General features: G+C 42.8%; 1 protein-coding gene across 1 annotated transcript in view; it reads left to right on the top strand.

Annotated features, from left to right (window-relative positions):
* The first annotated feature begins 1,983 nt into the window (after positions 1-1,983).
* Positions 1,984-20,082, top strand: part of ARHGAP42 (Rho GTPase activating protein 42) — a 250,570-nt gene continuing 232,471 nt past the window's right edge. Inside the window, exon 1 of the mRNA XM_081098747.1 lies at positions 1,984-2,359. Within this exon, the coding sequence (XP_080954873.1) occupies positions 2,206-2,359 (154 nt within the window). The 5' untranslated portion in view covers positions 1,984-2,205. The remainder of the gene's footprint in view (positions 2,360-20,082) is intronic.

Genomic DNA, 20,082 nt, shown 5'->3' on the forward strand with positions numbered 1-20,082 from the left:
TATGCTTTGCTTTATTTATCTTTCCATGTAAATCACTTCTCTGCCCAGAGCCTAAAAATGTAGACAGTAGGTATAAAACATGCAATTGCACACATGAATGGGTAAAGGATTACCTGTTTCTTAGAATCTAGAGTATGTCCTATACCTTTAAAGAAAAATGAAAACTGATATCAACATAATAAATGGTGCTTACCAAAGACTGTTGATGTGCTTTTTCAAAGAATTAATCACAGGACTTTTATTTAATGAAAAACAGGAAGGGATTATTATATTTTATCCTGTTTCATATCGCAGCCACTGGCATTGGATTTAGTTTCTTGGAACGGCAACATGGCAAAAGTTGAAAGGAAACTATTTATTTGGCCTGAGCGGTATTCTGTCTTTTGGCTATGTGACGACTAGATGTAAAAAATCAGGTGGAAAACAGCCCCACTGCTTCTGTAGCTCCATTAACTGACAAATAACAGCATGATTACTCCCCCACACCCCACCACATACCAGATAAGGGGGGTTTAACTGACAGACACAAGTCAGACATTTAGAATTAAAGTGATTGGCCATTCTTCCAATTATTTGAGGTCTAGCCATCCAGGAAGGTCTTTAAGTCTAATTTTCCTGGCTCAGAAAAGTTTAAATCAAATATACTGTTTACATCATCGTATCTCTTAGTTGAAGGTTTATCTGCTACTTTTAATGTTTATGTGTACTTAAAAAAACTATTTGGAACTAAAAGTCTTGACAGTCTCTGAAACTTAATTGGGAAAAATGTCAAGCACTTTAGTGGAATTTTTCCCATGATCTTGTAGAAGAGTGTTTTTTTTTTTTTTTTTTTTTTTTTAACAGATGGTTCAAATGGACAAAGCAGTGAAGACAGAAATTAAAAGCAGATTCTTAAGAAAAATAACTGGTTCTCAGAAATCCTAGAGATGATGGCGGACTAGATGTAACACAGCAGTTTCTCTTGCTGTCAAGCTCTGGAGAGAACAGATATTTATTAGGTGAGCCCCTGCCAGAGGGGGGGCGACTGCCTCTTGGTGGGAATCAGCTATTCATCTAGAACTCCGGCCAACTTCAACAATCCCCAAATCTTCACGCTCCAGGGCGGTTTCATCCAGGTGTCCATACAAGATATAGTGTTACGTGGCAAATAGGTTTTCTCCTAGAGTAGGGCCATCGGAGTCCCAGGCGGCTCTTTGGGGTACGGGGGAGACCTAAAACCTTCCCAGCTTCACAACAACTTGGAAAAACATGATGAAGCGTTCGTTTTGAATAGAAAAGCCCCGACTTTCTTGGATCAATGAAGTGGGCCAGATGGGAAAGAGACAGGAAAACTTCTCCACCTTGAGTTTATAGGCATTCATCTAAAGTTTAGATTCTCAACTCATGCTTCAAAGTAGCATCTTCCAACGAGGCTTCCAAATGTTCTCTCAAACTTTAGGGCAAGGGAATGCTGGCTTGTATCCCGGAGTCCAGGGAGTGGAGGACCCCTTAGTGTCACCACCTACAGACCACAAGGAGCCAGGAGCGCAGCAGGGGACAGGGTCACCGCCCAGGGCACCGGCTGGAGCGCTCGGGCCGCAGCAGCGCGGAGCCTGGGAGCGAAGCGCGGGCCGGGGGCGGGGGCCGGAGGGTGAGCGGGCGAAGGGGCGGGGTAGCGGGGTGGGAGCGCGGAAGCGGGAGGAGGGTCCCGGAGCCCGGGTCCCATTCGCGGGCGCTCTGAGCCTGCGTCCGCGGAGGGGGAGGGCTGGCCCGGCCCGGCCGGAGTGGCGGCGGCGCTCCCGGCGCGCAGCACACACCACCGTCCGGGGAGCGGAGGCGCGCGGAGCTGCCGGAAGTGTCTGCGGGCCGGAGGGAACTTTCCTGCTCCCGCCGCGGCCCGGAGCCCGCCGCCTGGGTGCCGCAGCGACCATGCGCCGCCAGGGCGACACCCTGAGCGGACCCGCGCCTCGGCCCACCCCCGGCGCCTGCGCCCGCCTCGCCCCCAGGGCGGCCTGAGTCCCCCCGCGTCCGCGCGCCACGGGAGCCCGGCGCCGACGGCGGGGCGCGCGGGGCCCGCTTCCTCTGCGCAGTCCCCTCGCGTCCCGGCGCGGCCCCCGCGATCGCGCGTCGCAGCGCCGGCCACGGTCCCCGCCCGCCCGCGCCCCCGCTCGCGCCCTGACTGCCGGCCCCGACGGGACCCCGGCGGCCGCGGGCAGCGCCGGTGCCATGGGGCTGCCGACGCTGGAGTTCAGCGATTCCTACTTGGACAGCCCGGACTTCAGGGAGCGCCTGCAGTGTCACGAGATCGAGCTGGAGCGAACCAACAAGTTCATCAAGGAGCTGATTAAGGACGGCTCCCTGCTCATCGGGGCGCTGCGGAGTGAGTAGCGCGGGCGGTGCAGGGCGGAGGGGGCGAGGGGGTCCGGGCAGACCGCGCGGGGTGCGGGTCGGAGGAGTGGGAAGGAGGAGACGGAGCTTCTTTTGTTTGAATGGGTTTGGGGGACAAAAGCTGAAGAGCTCCCCTGCTGGTGGCCAGCAAAGTTTGTTGGGAGGTGTTCTCCACTCCCAGGCTACAGAGAAGGGAAGGTTCTCACCTGGACGCTGGAATGAATCCTGAGTGAAGTTGTACAAAAGCCATCAAAAGCCATTTTTTTTTTTTTGTTATAACGTCCTTGGAAAAAATACTGGGGACTGTTGGTCTTTTTTTTTTTTTAATTTGAACATTTTAACAATCATCCTTAAGGAAGGATTCAAGAGTTTGTCTTAAGGCCGAGCAGAGGTCATTTGTTTAGTGGTATTCAAAGAATATGATTAATTTCCTATGTATCTGTCAGTGGCTCTTCACTGGACACAACCATTGAGTTGGCTTTTAAAAAATACGCATTTGTAGTTTGTGGTGATCCTGGCGTGAACACACCTACTGCGCGGCTAGTTCTTATAAGAGTGAGATGACGGAAGGCAGCGTGGACCAGTGGATTTTATCTCATTATAAAGTTATTGTGCATCTTAATGTGGGGTTTGCATTGTAGATCCGGAGTTGGTGGAGTCCCTGAGGACGGGAGTGCAGTGGCTCAAGGCCAGTCAGGGCTTCTGATCCTCCATAGGAAGTAAAGCAAGCCCTCAGGGGCTTCGGCCACCTCCTGTCCCACACTCCCGGAACCGGATCTGCACTTTTAATTACTAGGGCCTTAGGAAAAGAAACTCCAGAGTGTTTTTAAAATAGATAATCGAATGAATCAATAATAAGGCTGAATGGTTACCTTTCCCAGGACGTATTTACATCTTAACAGAGGCTTCTGAATGCCTTAGCCACTGAACAGAAATACTGGTATCTCTGGCCTCTGCTGGCTGGTGAAGTATTTTCATAAAGTGGGGAGGCCTTTGGGTGACCTAGCAATCCTTAGGACAAATGCAGGGGAAGCATCATTGTATATGCCAAGTACAAGGTCAGCAACAACATGGGGGAGGTATGTGTGTGCCGGAAAAAGGCATCATTAGTATCTGATCTGTATTGTGAAGCATGTGTTAATAAGCCCAAGGATGGAGTTTAGCAAAATGTATTGAAATTAGTCCGCCCCAGGGTGGCTCAGTGGTTGAGCGTTGACCTATGAACCATAGGGTCACAGTTCGATTCCCGGTCAGGGCACATGCCAGGGGTTGCAGGCTCCATCCCCAGTGGGGGGCATGCAGGAGGCAGCTGATCAATGACTCTCATTATTGATGTTTCTATCTCTCCCTCTCTCTCCGAAATCAATAAAAATATATTTTTAAAATTTATTGAAATCACTGTGCTTCCAAATGCTAGAACATTTACTTATCACTTACGTTACTTACCGGGGTAAAAGAAATATGTTTTATGCCCACATTCATTCAATTTCTGAAGTTGAGGCTACTGCTGATAACAATATTTACTGATTTGTGAAAAATATAACTTATCTGTGTTCTTTCCATCCCGAGTGTAGACAAATGTGAGCTCTTCTTCCTTTGGGGTTGCAAATCCTGCCTGAGTTCTTGGGACTAGCCTCTTTGCCTCTTTGAGAGTGTGATGCCTCTTCAAAAAGTTTCCCCACCTCAGCGTGCTAAATGCTGGGCCAACTCTTGCTGGAGGTGCCAAATGGACTACAAATGGCATTTCTCTTCACTGCTGGAGATCAGTTTTAATGTTTCAAAAGTTGAAAATACTTACATAACTGTGATAACTAGTTATTTTACTAGTAACATTGTGTGCTTTCTTAGGATTTTTGAATCTCGCCTTGCAGAACTCAGGTGATTTCCGTTCTGACAGATCTGTTCTTCCCTGCCTAAGTGGAGAAATCTTGAGCGCAGGTTTCATGAACGTATAGACCCGGCCTTGTTACTTTGGCACTTATGCACTTAAATATACAACCTGCTGTCTTTCTAGGATTCTTAGGTTTGTGGTGAGAGTGCGTTACAGCCATGTGCTATACAACAGCATGTCGGTCTGCAGCGATGGGGCCATAGATTACAATGGAGCTGAAAAATTCCTGTGGTTAGTGATGTAGTAGCTGTCCTAAAGTTGTAGTGTGGCACATTCCTTACGCGTTTGTGGTGATACTGGTGCGAACAAGCCTGCTGCGCTGCTGGTCCTTTAAAAGTATAGCACATACAGTTATGTACAGTACGTAGTACTTCATAATAAACGACTGCATTACTAGTTTATGTATTTACTGCACAATAGTTTTTATCCGATTTCAGACTGTACGCTTTCTACTTACCTGAAAGTTTGCTGTGAGATAGCATGCCATGGAACACCAGCAGCAGCCTCCTGTACCTCCTGTTTATTCTGTCTCTTGAATGTATATTTTCTCTTGTACTTGATTTAATCTCATGTTGCTTTATCAATGTAGTGTAGCTTAGGAGCGCAGTGTTTATAAAGTCTGTGGTAGTGTACAGTAATGTCCCCAGCCTTCACATTCACTTACCACTCACTGACCCACCCAGAGGGATTTTCAGTCCTGCAAGCTCCATTCACGGTAGGTGCCCTTCCTATACATGTGCACCATATTTTACCTTTTTTAAAATCCTCACCCAAGGATATGTTTTTATTGATTTTAGAGAGAGAGGAAGGGAGAGAGAGAGAAACATTGATGCCAGAGAGAAATATCAGTGCCACAGAGAAACATCAATTAGCTGCCTCCTGCACTTGCCCTGACGGGATGGAACCCAAAACCTGGGTATGTACCCTGACCAGGAATCAAACGCATGACCCTTTGGTTCATGGACAATGCTCCAACCAACTGAGCCACACTGGCCAGGGCCCATATTTTATCTTTTATACCATATTTTTACTGTACATTTTCTATGTTTAGATATGTTTAGATAAACAAATATAGTGTTAAAATTGCCTACAGCATTTAATACGGCAACATGCTGCACAGGTTTGTAGCCTAGAAGCAGCTGGCTATATTATATAGCCTAGGTGTGTAGTAGGCTATACCAGCTAGGTTTGTGTGAGTATAAATGCTCACACAATCCTCCTATCTAATTAAGAGGTAATATGTAAATTGACCATCACGCTGTCACAAGATGGAAGCACGCACAGTGGGGGCGGGGCCAGCCGCTCCGTGTGCCTACCTCTGGAATCCCCTCAGCCCCACCGGGGGCCTTGGGTCCTCCTGAGCCCCCCCCCCCCCCCCCCCACTGACTGACAGCTCGCCCAGGCTCCTCCAGTGAGCTGCCCATCCCTCTCTTCTTCCCTCCCCTGAAGCTGAAGCCTGAACAAATTGGGAGTTATAACTCGTGTCGTTGAGAGTATCCTCCATTCCTCAGCCGGGACCAGCCTCTCCGCATGACTGCTGCCGGAGTCCCCTCTGCCCCGCCAGGGGCCTCGGGTCTTCCTGCACCCCCCCACTGACTGAGGCTCAGGCAAGCCTCGGATGCTGGCTTCCCAGCTGCCCAGGGCCGGTCTGCGGCACAGGCAAGTCTCGGATGGTGGATGGTGGCTGCCCAGGTGCAGGCAAGCCTCCGGCCGGCTGAGGCTGGTACTTCTGGTAGTGGCAACAGCATAGGTGTGATGGGGGCGTTGCCTTCCCCTGATTGCCTGGTCACCTCCCACCCCTGAGGGCTCCCAGACTCTGAGAGGGGGCAGGCCGGGCTGTGGGACCCCCCCCCCCCCTCCAGTGCATGAGTTCTCATGCACTGGGCCTCTAGCCTATAATAATAAAAGCATAATATGCTAATTAGACTGGACGTCCTTCTGGATGCCCTTCTGGATGAAGCCAGGTCTGCAAGGGAAGCCCGGGTCCTGGGGGCTGGGGGAAGAAAGGTGTACTCTTGCATGAATTTTGTGCATCGGGCCTTTAGTAATGAAATAAAAATCTAATGATGCATTTCTCAGAATATTTCTCTGTCGTTAAGCAAAGCATGGCTGCAATTTGACATTTGATTATTACTTCTCTCGTTGTGGAAGGAAAAGATTTTATTCCCTGGTAATAGAATTCCCAGCATCAGCTGCCAAATAGGAAAGATTTGAAGCGGAGGAACCCTTGAAGTCACATGATGGCACTGGTTTTTTCCCACCAAGCCACCTTCTGTCCCTTGGGGAGGATGCTCTGAGGCTGGGCTGCAGCTGCTACATGCCTGCTGTCTGAAGTTGCTAGGACAGTGACGCCTGCTTAGAGCTGTCTTAGATTCAGGAGGGAGCCCTCCTTCCTTCCAGCCTGCCCCTTCTGACTGTTTTTTCCTTTCTGTCTCAGAAAGCCTTCCCCTTCTCTATCTTGAAACTAAGCTTTTCCTTCTCTATACCTACTGTTTCAATAGTGTTTCCATTATCCTTTTCAGTTTTTTTTTTAGCACCTTGCTGTTATTTTCATTAACAGTTAATGATTTCTTACTATAACTTTCCTGTATAATCAGTACATTTCTAGGCATCTTCTATTATTTTCATCTTAGATAATAACTTTTCTGGTGAGAATGTTGGCATGCACTTTTGATTAATTCATGCATGACTGTTCCAGTAGGAGTTATGTATATATGCTCCTTGATCTCTGATTCATGATGTAGGTGTCTCTGGTTGAGTATTTGGAAGGATCCTTATAAATGAAGACCTTATGAAGATGATTTCAATTTCAAATATATCTAAAATACTTGACATGTTTTTTAAGTGAATGATTGCATTTCATATTCACATATGAAATGCTCTTGAGAAAATGGATGACAGTTTATTAAGTGGATTGTCCTAGACCTGAGTTTAAGTTCTGGTGCTTTCAAATACTGTGTGATATTTAGTAAGTACCTTACCTTCTCTGGGTCCTACCTCTTCTGTAAAATGAGGGAACATCTATAAAAATCTTATCACTAAGATTATTTGTTTGTTTTATTACAAGCCACATGACCATTAGGCGAATGATATTTGAGAATATTTGATACTGGTGAATTGGGTTTTAGTTCATACTGTATGACTCAAAATCTCCACCCTTTACCTCAAATATTATTTCACAAACTTTGTTCTTTAACAGGTAAAAATACATTTTTATTGATTTTAGAGAGGAAGGGAGAGGGAGAGAGATAGAAACATCCCATCAATGATGAGAGAGAATAATTGATCGGCTGCCTCCTGCATGCCCCACAATGGGGACTGAGCTTGCAACCTGGGCATGTGCCCTGACTGGTAATCAAACCGTGACCCAGGCGCCTGGTTCATAGTTCAATGCTCAACCACTGAGCCATGCCAGCTTGGCAACAGGTGCTAGTCTTAAAATTTGAGTTGTGAAATCATAGGCTAGATTTTTTTTATTCATTTTCTCCTTTCATGTTTCAAAGAAACATTTCCAAATGGCTTTCTCATATATTTCCCCCTTTACTTTTTTTATACTTTTGAATTCAAAGAACCATAAGTAGAGCTTTGTTATTGCAAAAATAGACACTCTCCCTCATCCCTCCCCACCCCCTCCCCACCAAAAAAAGGAGAGAGAGAGAGAGAGAGAACGATAGAAATAGAATTGTACTCATTGGAATTGAATTGCTTGGGTGGGGAGGATGTATCAACATTCTTTACTCCGCCCTGTCCTACAGCATCTGGGCCATCTCTCCATTCTTATCGGTCTCCTTCCTCTGATTGCCCTAGGTGGAATCAGCCAGCCTTTTCCTCTGCCTTTAGGATACTGTTTCTCAATCTTGTATGTCTGTGCTTCCTTTAAAGGGAAAAAAAAAGTTAGTGGATTCTAATATAGATTAAATGACTTATTATGATAATTAAATAAATATACACAATATGAAACTATAATTCTTATGCATATCCATACAATCTTATTCAAAGCAAATGACTTTACAAATTAAATGTAAATGATACTGTGAAATCAATAAAAAAAACTTTTCACCTACATTTAATTAATCTAATGGATGAGGTATTGCTGAAACAAAATTTCTTGTCATCTAGATACTGCTGATAATATCTTGTGTGTCGATGATTCATTTTCTCGCTGTTTTTACTGACTGAAACTGTAGTTCTTTAAAATCTTCTTGCCCTAATAATGATGGCCTTCTCTCTCTGTCACAAACTTTATTTATTGGTCATACTGTCTCTGTTCTTAAAACCTAGTTGCTGGCACTAGTGATCCATGACACATAACAAGATCACCTAATTTGAGTGGTAGAAGTTGGTTGCTTCTAAGTTGATGTAGAATATGCAGTTAATTGACACACCAGTAAGAGGTAAGCACAGTTTCTTAAGGGTGTCTACCCTTAGTGTCCACAGACCTCAGTTTAAAGTACTCTGCTATGTGCCCTTGTAATCTGGGGGTTACATAGTTGTTTATAGTAAAAGAACACCCTAAATGTAAAGGCTACATTGAAATATCTTAGAAAGGGTGAGGTAGATACCCCTGCCTTCCATTTGCTGTGTTTCACAAACTCACCTTTAGCCTGATATCACGTGTTTTTTTTTTTCACTCTAAGCTGGTCTCTGTTTTGTGTGTATGTTTGAGGCCCTCTTTGCTACCAGTTTTTGGTAGTACAGTGAAGGGGTTAAATAAAAGGAAAGAAAAAATACAAGTTTAAGAAATTTGAAAGACTTTTTAAAAATTAAATATATTTTTATTGATTTCAGAAAGGAAGGGATAGGGAGAGAGAGATAGAAGCATCAATGATGAGAATCATTGATTGGCTGCCTCCTGCACGCCCCCTACTGGGATGAAGCCTGAAACCTGGGCACGTGCCCTTGACTGGAAGGAATCGAACTCAGGACTCTTCAGTCCGCAGGCTGATGCTCTATCCACTGTGCCAAACTAGCTGGGACGTTTAAAAATTTCTATAGTTATTGTGTTATTTACTGGGTCATCCTTTAACTTTCAGTGAGAACTGCTATTGTTTTAGGCTAGTTTTGGTATTTAAATTTGCACCTTGGTTTTATTTAGCTTAAGTGGAACTCGTGGATTCTTGTTTACCCTGTAAGCCCTGTGGCAGCTTATTCCACCAGGACCCTTTTGCTTGTTTAGCTGGCCAACCTACTCACAGGTGTGGATGTGGAGTTACTGCATCCATGCATTTGGTTCTTACAGTCATTAGAATTTGGGTTAAGTGAGCAGAAGTTACTGTAGTCTTCAAATGAACTGTAGTTAATTTTAGGAACTGCTAGATTAGGAATGTGGTACTTTAACAGTTCTGCTTCAGAGACACGGACAAGTTAAACAGTTATACTCGTGCTAACTTTTAAAATGGGAGCCTTGGTGCTCATCAAAGTGGAGTTAAATAGAGCTGGCTGAGTACTTGCCTCTACCCCTCTTCTGATTCTCTACAGAAGCTTAGTAGGTGCCCTTTAACAGTATGTATCTTTTTTTCCATTGGATTTCCTTTTTCAGAAGGTAGTCATTGAGGGGCTGTCCTTTTGGGTGGCCAGGGAATGGGTTGCTGGGAGAACAGAAAATGTTTCCCACTTAGTAGAGAGGAATGGCTCACCAAGAACCACCTTTTACATCCCTCCTAGGAGTTAAGATCAAGGTACTCTGAAAGTGCAAAAACTCAGGTAACTGCTAAATTTTTAAGTCAGTGGAAAGCTGCTTTAACAAATATCCTTTCGATAAGAAATCTGCCCAGCATCTAATTTCTTTCTTTCTTTTTTTTTTAAAATATATTTTATTGATTTTTTACAGAGAGGAAGGGAGAGAGATAGAGAGTTAGAAACATCGATGAGAGAGAAACATCGATCAGCTGCCTCCTGCACATCTCCTACTGGGGATATGCCCGCAACCCAGGTACATGCCCTTGACCGGAATCGAACCTGGGACCTTTCAGTCCGCAGGCCGATGCTCTATCCACTGAGCCAAACCGGTTTCGGCTAATTTCTTAGAATGAAATAACTCTGTTGTTGCATAAGTATTATTACTCATGATTACATAAGAAAAATGATAATAAATCTTATGTTCAGTGTTGCTTTGATGTCAAGTGCAATTTTATTCCAGTAGTGTGTGCCTAGAGAGGAGCACCTCTTCTCTAGATTCATAAAGAGAGAGATTAGATTAAACTTTTAGAGTATTAAGCCACATTCAGTAAATACTATGCAACAATCAGATGTTTCCTGTGGACAGATGAGACGGGGTGAAGGGAAGGGGGTTATTTAGCCTTGAATCCCTTTCATGAATATTGTTTCTTGCCAGAGTTGATGGCCACCTGTTCTGGCCCCAGCCGTTCTGGAGGACAATTTCCACTCATTTCAGCTTCTAGGCAGGTGCCAGCCTCCCCAATTCCACTTGCCACCCACCAGTTTCAGCTTGCAGCTCTGCCCGACTTCCATTCCCCTCCAACCGGCCGAACATCTGCCCAGCATCTAATTTCCTGATAGTGTATCCTCAGTGGATCTGGCCTCATCAACCAAGGTCTTGCTACCTGCGTCTCGCTGACTTTCATCCTGAAAATTAAAACCAGTTGCTGAGCATCTGGTCTTATGTGCAGTTGGAATCTGTGCTTCATCTTTGCAGCTGCCATATTCTGAGCGTAATGGCTGGGTTTTGTATAAATGTAGCAACTTCCATAATAACAGTCCTTAGAGCAAAGGAAAAGGGGCAGGATGCTAACAGGACAAGTCAATAGCTATGCAGTTATTTTAACGGCTTTACCTTTGGCCAGGTGAATTTCAACGTTGGCCTGGATATTTCTGGCAATTTGGATCCTTCCCTGTGGGATTGCCTCTAATGGGAATATTTTGGTTATTCAGTATACACAATTGGTCATATCTACAGTATTCTGATTTTATTATCAAGAATGCAGTTGTAATGCTGAAGAAAGTGTTATGGCAAAACGCACATGTACAACACTCTGTAAAAAATGTGATCTGCTTAAAAAAAAAGAGTGAATTGTGGAATAGTAAGGTACTTTTGAGTAGTTAACAGTCTCCATATTTTCCAACCTTTTTCCTTTGTTGCAGAAGCATGTAAGCATCAAAGAAGAAAAAATAAGACCTAATTTTTCTACAGGTTTGAATTTTTCATTTGAGAGTAATTTGTCTAATTGTAATTTTTACATTGTGGGAAAAGGTAGGATAGACTAATAATTAACTCTTGATAGATTATTTTATATTAATATAGATTTTTAATTTTTTTGGCCATGCCCTACTCTTTTTTTTTTTTAATATTTGTTATTGTTGACAGTAATATAGACATCCCCCAATTTTCTCCCCTCCTTCCCCCGCCTACTCCTAGCCGCTGCCCCACCCCAGGCCTTCACCACACTATTGTCCGTGTCCATTGGTTATGCATATATGTATGTGAGTTCTTTGGTTAATCTCTTCTTGTCTCTTCCCTCCTCCCCTCTGAGATATAGCAGTCTATTTCATGCCTCCATGTCTCTGGAACTATATTGATTGTCAGTTTATTATGTTCATTAGAGTTCACTTATAAGTGAGATCATGTGATATTTCTCTTTCTCCGATTGACTTATTTCACTCAGCATAATACTCTCCAGGTTGCTCCATGCTGTTGAAATGGTAAGAAATCCTTTTTTACACCTGTATAGTATTCCATTGTGCAAAATGTACTACAGCTTTTTTATCCACTTGTCTACTGATGGGCACTTGGGCTATTTCCAGATCTTAGCTATTGTAAATTGTGCTGCTATAAACATAGGGGTGCATATATTCTTTCTGATTGGTGTTTTGGGTTTCTTAGGATATATGCCTAGAGCTGGTATTGCGGGGTCAAGTGACAGTTCCATTGAAATTATTTTTTTTAAAATAAATTCCATACTATTTTCCATAGTGGCTGCACCAATCTGCATTCCCACCAACAGATTTTTAAATTTTTAGATTCTATGATAAAAGTCTCCATTCCTGATGGTATTTTAAAAGTGCCAAACCATGACTTTTCTTATGTTGTCGGTTAATCTGATTAGGATGATTACTGGTGTAATGGAGAGGTATTTTGTGAGGGACAGAGACCATCCTGGCATAGTTGTCAATGTCAGATGGAATGAAAAAACAAAACAAAACTGGGGAAAATGCACCATGTACATGACTTTGCCACATTAATAGCACACTCCCAAACTGGCTTTACTCTGGGAAAAAAGTGGGTAGACACAAGATGACCCCTTTCATTTGGAAGTCAGACACATTTCTCAATAGTGGAATTTCTATGATATTTCCTCACACAATTCTAAAAAAGCAGTACTGCTTGTGAGCTTATGAAAGACAAGCCAAATAGTATTCCCTTGTGTGTAAACATATACTGGAGCTTACCCAGCTCCATTCTCTCTTCAGTTCACCGGAAAAGGGATGATTTAATTTAGAGCACTGGTATGTGTTCCTGTGTGGAGGGGAGTGATAAGCGGCTAAGAGAAATGAGTGCCCTGTATAGTGTGTTATCATTTCGCAAATGGAAGCTGTGTGAATTGATTTTACTTTGCCATGGTGGAAATTTCCTCTTTTTCATTTATGTAGTTTTCTTATTCCTTAAAATGTCTGAATGAAAGATTCGCCCCCTCCCCGCCTCCACACACACACAGCCTGCACCTCAAATAAAAGGAGTGTAGGTGCTGGTGGGGGAGATTAAGAAGCAGAAGCAAATTAAAATTACTTGAGAAGACAATTTAAGTATTATCGTTTTGGAACTTCTACTAGACTGTGTGTGCCTTCTGTGAAAAAAGTTAATCATGTGACACTGGAGAATCAAAGGAATAAAAGAATAAAAGATTAACTCGCCAACTGTTTTAAAAGTTGGTGGAAAATGTGAGGGGCAGTGAAAAATTGTCAACAGAAGAGACAATAGGGGTGACATTTTAAGGGGCACACATTTGGAGAAGGCTTGGGAAAGCTGTGTGCTCATGAAAAAATGATGCCAACATAGGAGGCAATTGGCAGGGACGTTAAAGGCTTATACTGACGGCTTGTCAATCCTGGTTTTCCTTAAGCAACCATTTCTAACACTATTATTACTTCCTTTGGATCCCAGCTCCACGATTGTCCCTTTTTCTCAGTATGTGATGCTCTTGAATTCCCCTTCCATTTTCAGTCATTTCCTCTGCCCTTTGAAATGGTGGTGCTGTGCAAGGATTCCTTCTTCGCCCTCTTACTGTTCGCTTTCCTTGTGCGATAACATCTGCCCCCAGCTTCCAGCCCTGACCTCATTCTGCTGAGCTCCGCGTCTGATCTTCACCTGCCTACTACCTAGCACCCCCTGACGGGCTCCGCACCCTGTGCCCGACGCTGTGTGTCAAAGTGAAGTGCTTCCTCTCCTCCAGCTGGTTCTCTTCGTGTTCTCCTCCACCTGGTCATCTCAGAGAAACACCTGAGTCCTTCTAACTCTTCCCATCTCTCCAGGTTTTGTTTCTTTCTTTGGAGAGAGAGAGAGAGAGAGAGAGAGAGAGAGAGAGAGAGAGAGAGAGAGAGAGAGATTTTTGTTGTTCCACTTATGCGTTGGTTGATTCTTGTATGTACCTTGATGGGGGGATTGAACCCACAGCCTTAGGCGTATCAGGATGATGCTCTAACCAACTGAGTTACCTAACCAGTTTTAAATTGGAATTTTTTCACCCCACCCAGATCCTAATATTTTGTTAGTACTACAATTCTCTGCCCACAATATCTTAAATTTGCTTTTCTCTGCCTGCATAATACTCCTGTGTGTGTGCGTGTGTGTGAGAGAGAGAGAGAGAGAGAGAGAGAGAGAGAGAGAGAGAGGGAGAGAGAGAGAGAGAAATAATTTTTTTTTCTAGTGTAAAACAACAGAAAGGTATTCTCTCACAGTTTTGGAGGCCAGAAGTAAAAAATCAAGGTGTGGGCAGGGCCATGCTCCCCTGAAGGTGCCAGGGGAGGGTCTCTCCCTGCCTCTTCCAGCTTCTGCTGTTGTTGATAACCGAAGACGTTCCTTCGCATTCATCACTCCAGTCTATGCCCCTGTAGTCACGTGGCATACTCCTAGTGTGTCTGTGTTTATCGGATTTTACTTAGTCTTTGAATATAAGCTTCTAGATGCCAAGGATATCTGGATTCCAATCGGCTCTGACCACATTGTGGATGCTCAGTAATTGCTAAACATGAATCAATTTGCATTTTACTAAGAGGAGCATGATATGGAGGAGGGTTTAAATATCTCTGGAGTGAATAAGCCAGGGAGTGGGACTGTAAGTTTGCTCTTTAATTTTGCTTCCTCCTGCCAGCCAGTGTGGTTTAGCGGTTGAGTATGCCTCTGAACCAAGAAGTCACATTTTGATTCCCAGTCAGGCACATGCCCAGGTTTGGGGCCAATCAATGATTTTTCTCATCATTGATGTTTCCATCTCTCTCTCCCTCTCCCTTCCTCTCTGACATCCATAAAAATATATTTAAAAAAATAATATTGCTCCCTCTAGGTTTCATATGTAACTGCTCTGGCCTGGTTGTACTGTTAGGACTGGCTAACTCAGGGGACAGCAGTGAGCACCAGGACTAGAACTTAGTACTGGTACTGCCACTGAGGAGTGGCATGGGTACTGGTCGTTTGTCCTAGACCCTGTTTTCGTCAAAAATGGAAATAGCATTTGCCCTATATTCCTTTTAGGGTTTTTGTGTGGATCAGTGGGAAAAAATGCATAATAATGTTTTATAAAAATGTACCATTTTCATTTGCTTTAGGCAGGATCATTGTAATACTAATAATTTCAGCTTTCTTCAAAACTTACCTTTATCAGGTTTAAAAAAAATATTATTAGCATTCTGTATAAACAAGATTATTGAAGTAGAAATGCTTTAATGAATGGTAAAGCTTGGGCTTGTTTGTCCCCCAAATTAAATCAGTTTGGTAGGAAATGATTATAAAATGTGGCATGGTTTTGATTTAGCTTTTTTCTATTAAACAAATGAGTAATTATCTACTATGATCTGGGAACCAAGAAAGCATTCGTGTAGGCCGGCATTTAAGAATTAGGAATAGGCAGTATAGACTTTGAGACTTTATGGACATATTTGCTGGTGCTTTAGTTCTGTCTAAACTTTTATAGACGCATTGGTCTATAAACGTTATTAAAAATGATGGTTACAACTTGCACTTGTCAGAAGTGGAGAGTTTCACAAAATATAGCAGGCCAAACTGCAGATGGAGGTCTTTTTCTTCCACGTTGGTTTCTGCCATGAAAGCAGACAGTGGCTTTGAAAAACGCGCTGTCCTAGGAGTATCTTGTGCTGCACAGATGTTTAGTGAATGTAAATTATGTTTGAGGTGAGACCATCCCAGCGGTTATTAGTGAGAAAAGAAAATGATGACATTGATAGGGCTGGAGGGACCGGGAGTAGGGGAATTTTGGGGAAAAGAGAACATTTAATTAAGAATTGAAGGTTCATTTGGCCCAGTGCGAAAATGGAATTGAGCCTATTGGCCAGTTGATCCAGGAAAGGTGGTATTATTATCGGAGAATTGTGTGGATTGCCCTTCTCCTTTGCTAGCGAGAGTGGGATTCTGGGGGTACCGCTGGAATAAGCCTTCCTGGAGGCCCCCATGGGAGGATGAGATGTGGTAGGAAGCTTTATTTGTGTGGAATTGTACCCCTGAGTTGCAAAAGTCTCATTTCCCTAAAACCAGTCTTGGAAGACGCAGCTGGGATTCAGCCGAGCTGGAAGCGAAGCCCGTGTCCAGAGTTTCTGTTCCGTGGTGGAGCTGGGTCCAGTTCAGCACCAGGCTGGTTCCACTCGATCAGTCCAGTGTGTGTGGGGTCCCCGTGGCTGTGGGCCATGTCGGTGAGTGCAGAGCTGAGAGCCTCACAAACCAGGAGTCAGACGCAGCAGTAAGAGAGGATACTCCTTTGCTGGGGAGCTCATATATCTCAGATTTTGTGCCCTGGCAGTGGCCACGCCCATCCTGGCCAATGACCTGTTCCCAGGTGTGACTGACCGTTAAATACCTTTCCTATGTCACCCAGACTTTACTGGGCATGCCTGTAATATTCCACCTTCCCTTTGTTCCTTTCCAGTTAATTAATAACTGAGTTAAATACGACAGGTATCATTATGATTGAATTGGTTTCAGAATCACCACGAGAGGACAAAACAGATTATTATTATTTTTAAAAATATTTCCTAAGGGGTCTGTGAGCTTAAGGGGAGTTCTGCCCTGGGGCTGGGGGAACAGGATACAATGAACAGGAAGTCTGGTCTTTTGGGACAGCTTGGAAAGTGAGGCAAGGGCTGGAAAAGGCCAGTGTCAGGGGTTAAAGAAAGAAAGTGCAGATCCTGAATGATCTTGAACAAGGAATAGCAGCAGGTGAATGAATGCATCCAGGATTGTCAGGTTTAAACTCTGTTGGGCGCATGTTGTTTTCTTCCCATTATTGCCTTGGTTCCTCTGACTGAGGGAATTAGAATCCTGTAGGTATTCATGGCTGGCTGAGTGTGATGCTTGGGCACACCCCTGATGAGAGGGAGGGAGAGGATGAAACAAGGATTCGGAACCACCATGTCATTTGCAAGACATTCTTCCCATCCATGTTGTTACAAATGGCAGGGCCTCCTTCTTTCTCATCACTGAATAAAATTTTATACATATATGTACATGGCACATCGTCTTCATCCATTTATCTGTTGATGGACACTTAGATTGTTTCCACATGTTGGCTATTGTGAGTAATTTTGTAATGGACATGGGAGTGCAGATCTCTTCAATATCCTATCTTCATTTCCTTTGGATATATATCCAGAAATGGGATTGTTGGATTCCATGGTAGTTCTATTTTTAGTTTTTTGAACAAGCCTCCATATTGTTTTCCATAGTGGCTGAAGCAATTAATATTCCCAACAAAAGTGCACAAGGGTTTCCTTTTCTCCTTGTTATCTCTTATTTTATTTTATTTTTTTGATGATAGTCATTCTAGCAGATGTGAGGAGATATCTCATTGTGGTTTCGATTTGCATTTCTATGATGATTAGTGACGTTGAGCATTTTTTGCTGCCCCTGTTGGCCATTTGTGTGTTTCCTTGAGAAAAATGTCTATTTGGGTCCTCTGCCAATTTTTAAAACCGATTGTTTGGATTTTTTGCTATTGAGTTCTATGAGTTCTTTATATATTTGGAATCAGTATCTAATTTTAGAATAGTTGCATAGCCCTAAAACTATTCCCATACCCAATATTAGTCACTCCTCATTCTTTCTCTTCTTTAGCCCCTGGAAACTATTGATAATATACTTTTGTTTCTATAGATTTGCCTGTTCTGGAATTTCTGGATAAATGGAATGATACTATTTGTGGTGTTTTGTGACTGACGTCTTTTACTTAGCATATTTTCAAGGTTAATCTATATTTTAGCATGTATCGGTACTTTATTTCTTTTTATTGCCAAATATTAAAGTATATGGATACACCACCACATTTTATTATCCATTTATGAGTTGATGGACATTTTGGTTATTTCCTCTTTTTTTTGCTATTATGAATAATGCTATAAACATTCGTGTATCTGGTTTTGTGTGGCCATTTGTTTTCATTCTCTTGGATATTTCCCTCGGAATAGAATTGCTAGGTCATATGGTAACTCTGTATTGGAACTCACCATTATACACCGAAACATAATAGGTTTATAAGCATTTATATTACACTTTCTATGATGGGCAGCAATATGAGAGTTAAATGTAAATTTAGAGCAAAGTTGTAACTTCCCATAACAAATTCAGATATGGCCTTTGTATTTCCTGGGAAAAACAGAATCACCTGTTGGATATTTAAGAAGGAAACATTTCCGTTTTTTTTCTTTTTTTTTTCAATATAGATGTTAAAATTTCAAAATGTGACTATAGGACAAAAGCAATTTTTATATATGTGTAAAGAGTGACAAGATGAGTGGCGAGGGGAAAAACAAGGCGTTAATGCAAGGAACAAAGTGTGATGCGTCAAAAGAGATGTGAAGAAAGAGGAGGGAAGGTTTCCTGGTGTATTCATTCAGCATACTCATTTTGCTAAATGTCCGATACTGGTCTAGGCCTTGGAAATAGAGAACAAATAGGGGCCCTGCTCTTCTGGATTTCCGTTTTCTGATAGCACGCTGCTAATACTGTGCGGTGTATGTACTGGGTGGTGTAAGGCTTAGTAGGTGCCACGTGCACCCTTTATCTCCTGGGCAGCCGCTCTCTGTTTCCCAGGGTAACGTGTGCCTCCCTCCATTATCGCAGTCAACGCAGCGCAGGGATCGCTTGTGAGAATGTGAATATCCATTTTTCATCCACTCAGGTCTATTCAGGGAATTAGGGACCACCTACTGCACTTGGGGCACTGTACTAGATGCTGAGTGTGTGTGTGGCTGAGTGGCCCAGCGAGTCACTTTCTTTAAGCCCTGGTTTTCTCATTTTCACAACGGGGATAATAATAATACCGACCATTTTTCATAAAGATTAAGTCTCGTGAGATATACCTAGCAGAGTGCCTGGTCCATATTAACCAGCAAATGGTCAGTATTATAATCATACTATATCTTTTAACAACAACAACAAAAATGAAGTAACCTCAATATTAAAAATGCTCAAAATGGAAAACATTTTCTATGCCTTCCTATGATGACAAACTTTATTTTTCATTTACTCTTCCATGTCCACATAACCACGTTTAAAATATTAAAAACAATAACGTATGCCATTTATATATACATTTATACCATTACTAGTATGCCAAGTATTTCCCTTGCTTTGGCATATTTTTCATTATTAGCATATTTAGAGCTAAAAGTTCCCAGGTTGAAGGAGAAACTTACGGGTAAGTTATTTAAAACAGTCTACACGTGAAATGGAAGTGAAGCCAGAGAGGGTTGCATTTTGAGTAAAGAAACATCTGCAGTTTGCTACACAGTCACCAAAAGGAAATTGGATCATGTCTCAGCTACGTGATTGAATAAGACTTTCATCTTTTAAAGAACTTTTCCTGCCTAAAATCCACATTCATCCGTTATTGGAAATGAAGCTTGCGGTACATACATTGTGACACGGAGTTTGGGGACCCTCCACATGTGCTGCTGCTGGTGAACTTAACTGGAAATCAGGAATAATGATTTTTAAAGCTTCTTCAGGCTCACACATTCAGATTGCTTCATTTTCCTAACATGGACAATTTAGTCAATTCTTGCATGATTCTTTTCAGACTCTAAATTATTAGTTTTTAGGAATTATCAATCACTTCATCTTTTATATATTACGAACGCTGTACTTAACAAAAAAAAACCCAACTTACTTATTAAGCTAGTTAGAGAGAAGAGACTTGGCTTTAGGCTCTCAGTTCTTTTAACCCCTGCTGCTCCAGCCCCTCAAATCATATGTACCCACGCCTAGCCCAGGTTCCTCTGCACCAAGCATGTCAAACTCAAAGGCTAACACGGGCCAAATAAACAAGGTTTAAGTTTATGTGGGCTACAAAAAACCGAAAGCTTCAGTGTTCATAGAAACGTAGGTTTATTTCGATAGAGACATGCTGAATACAAAGGCCTGAAATAAATGAGTCATCGTTAACATAAAATAATAGGACATTTTAATAAAAATTAATATTTTTTCTTGAACATTAACTTACCAGACACTGAATAACTGCACAAATTAATAAGCGTAATGCCAATAAACCTATTTTTCTTGTTCTCCGAAAGTGAAATATTTCCTGTGGCGCACACCAAACAAGTCAGTCCAAGACTAATGACGTGGCAATCGGCTGCTAAAATAT

This window comes from Myotis nattereri (assembly GCF_964212035.1).
Source record: "Myotis nattereri genome assembly, chromosome: 9".
Classification (NCBI taxonomy): Eukaryota; Metazoa; Chordata; class Mammalia; order Chiroptera; family Vespertilionidae; genus Myotis; species Myotis nattereri.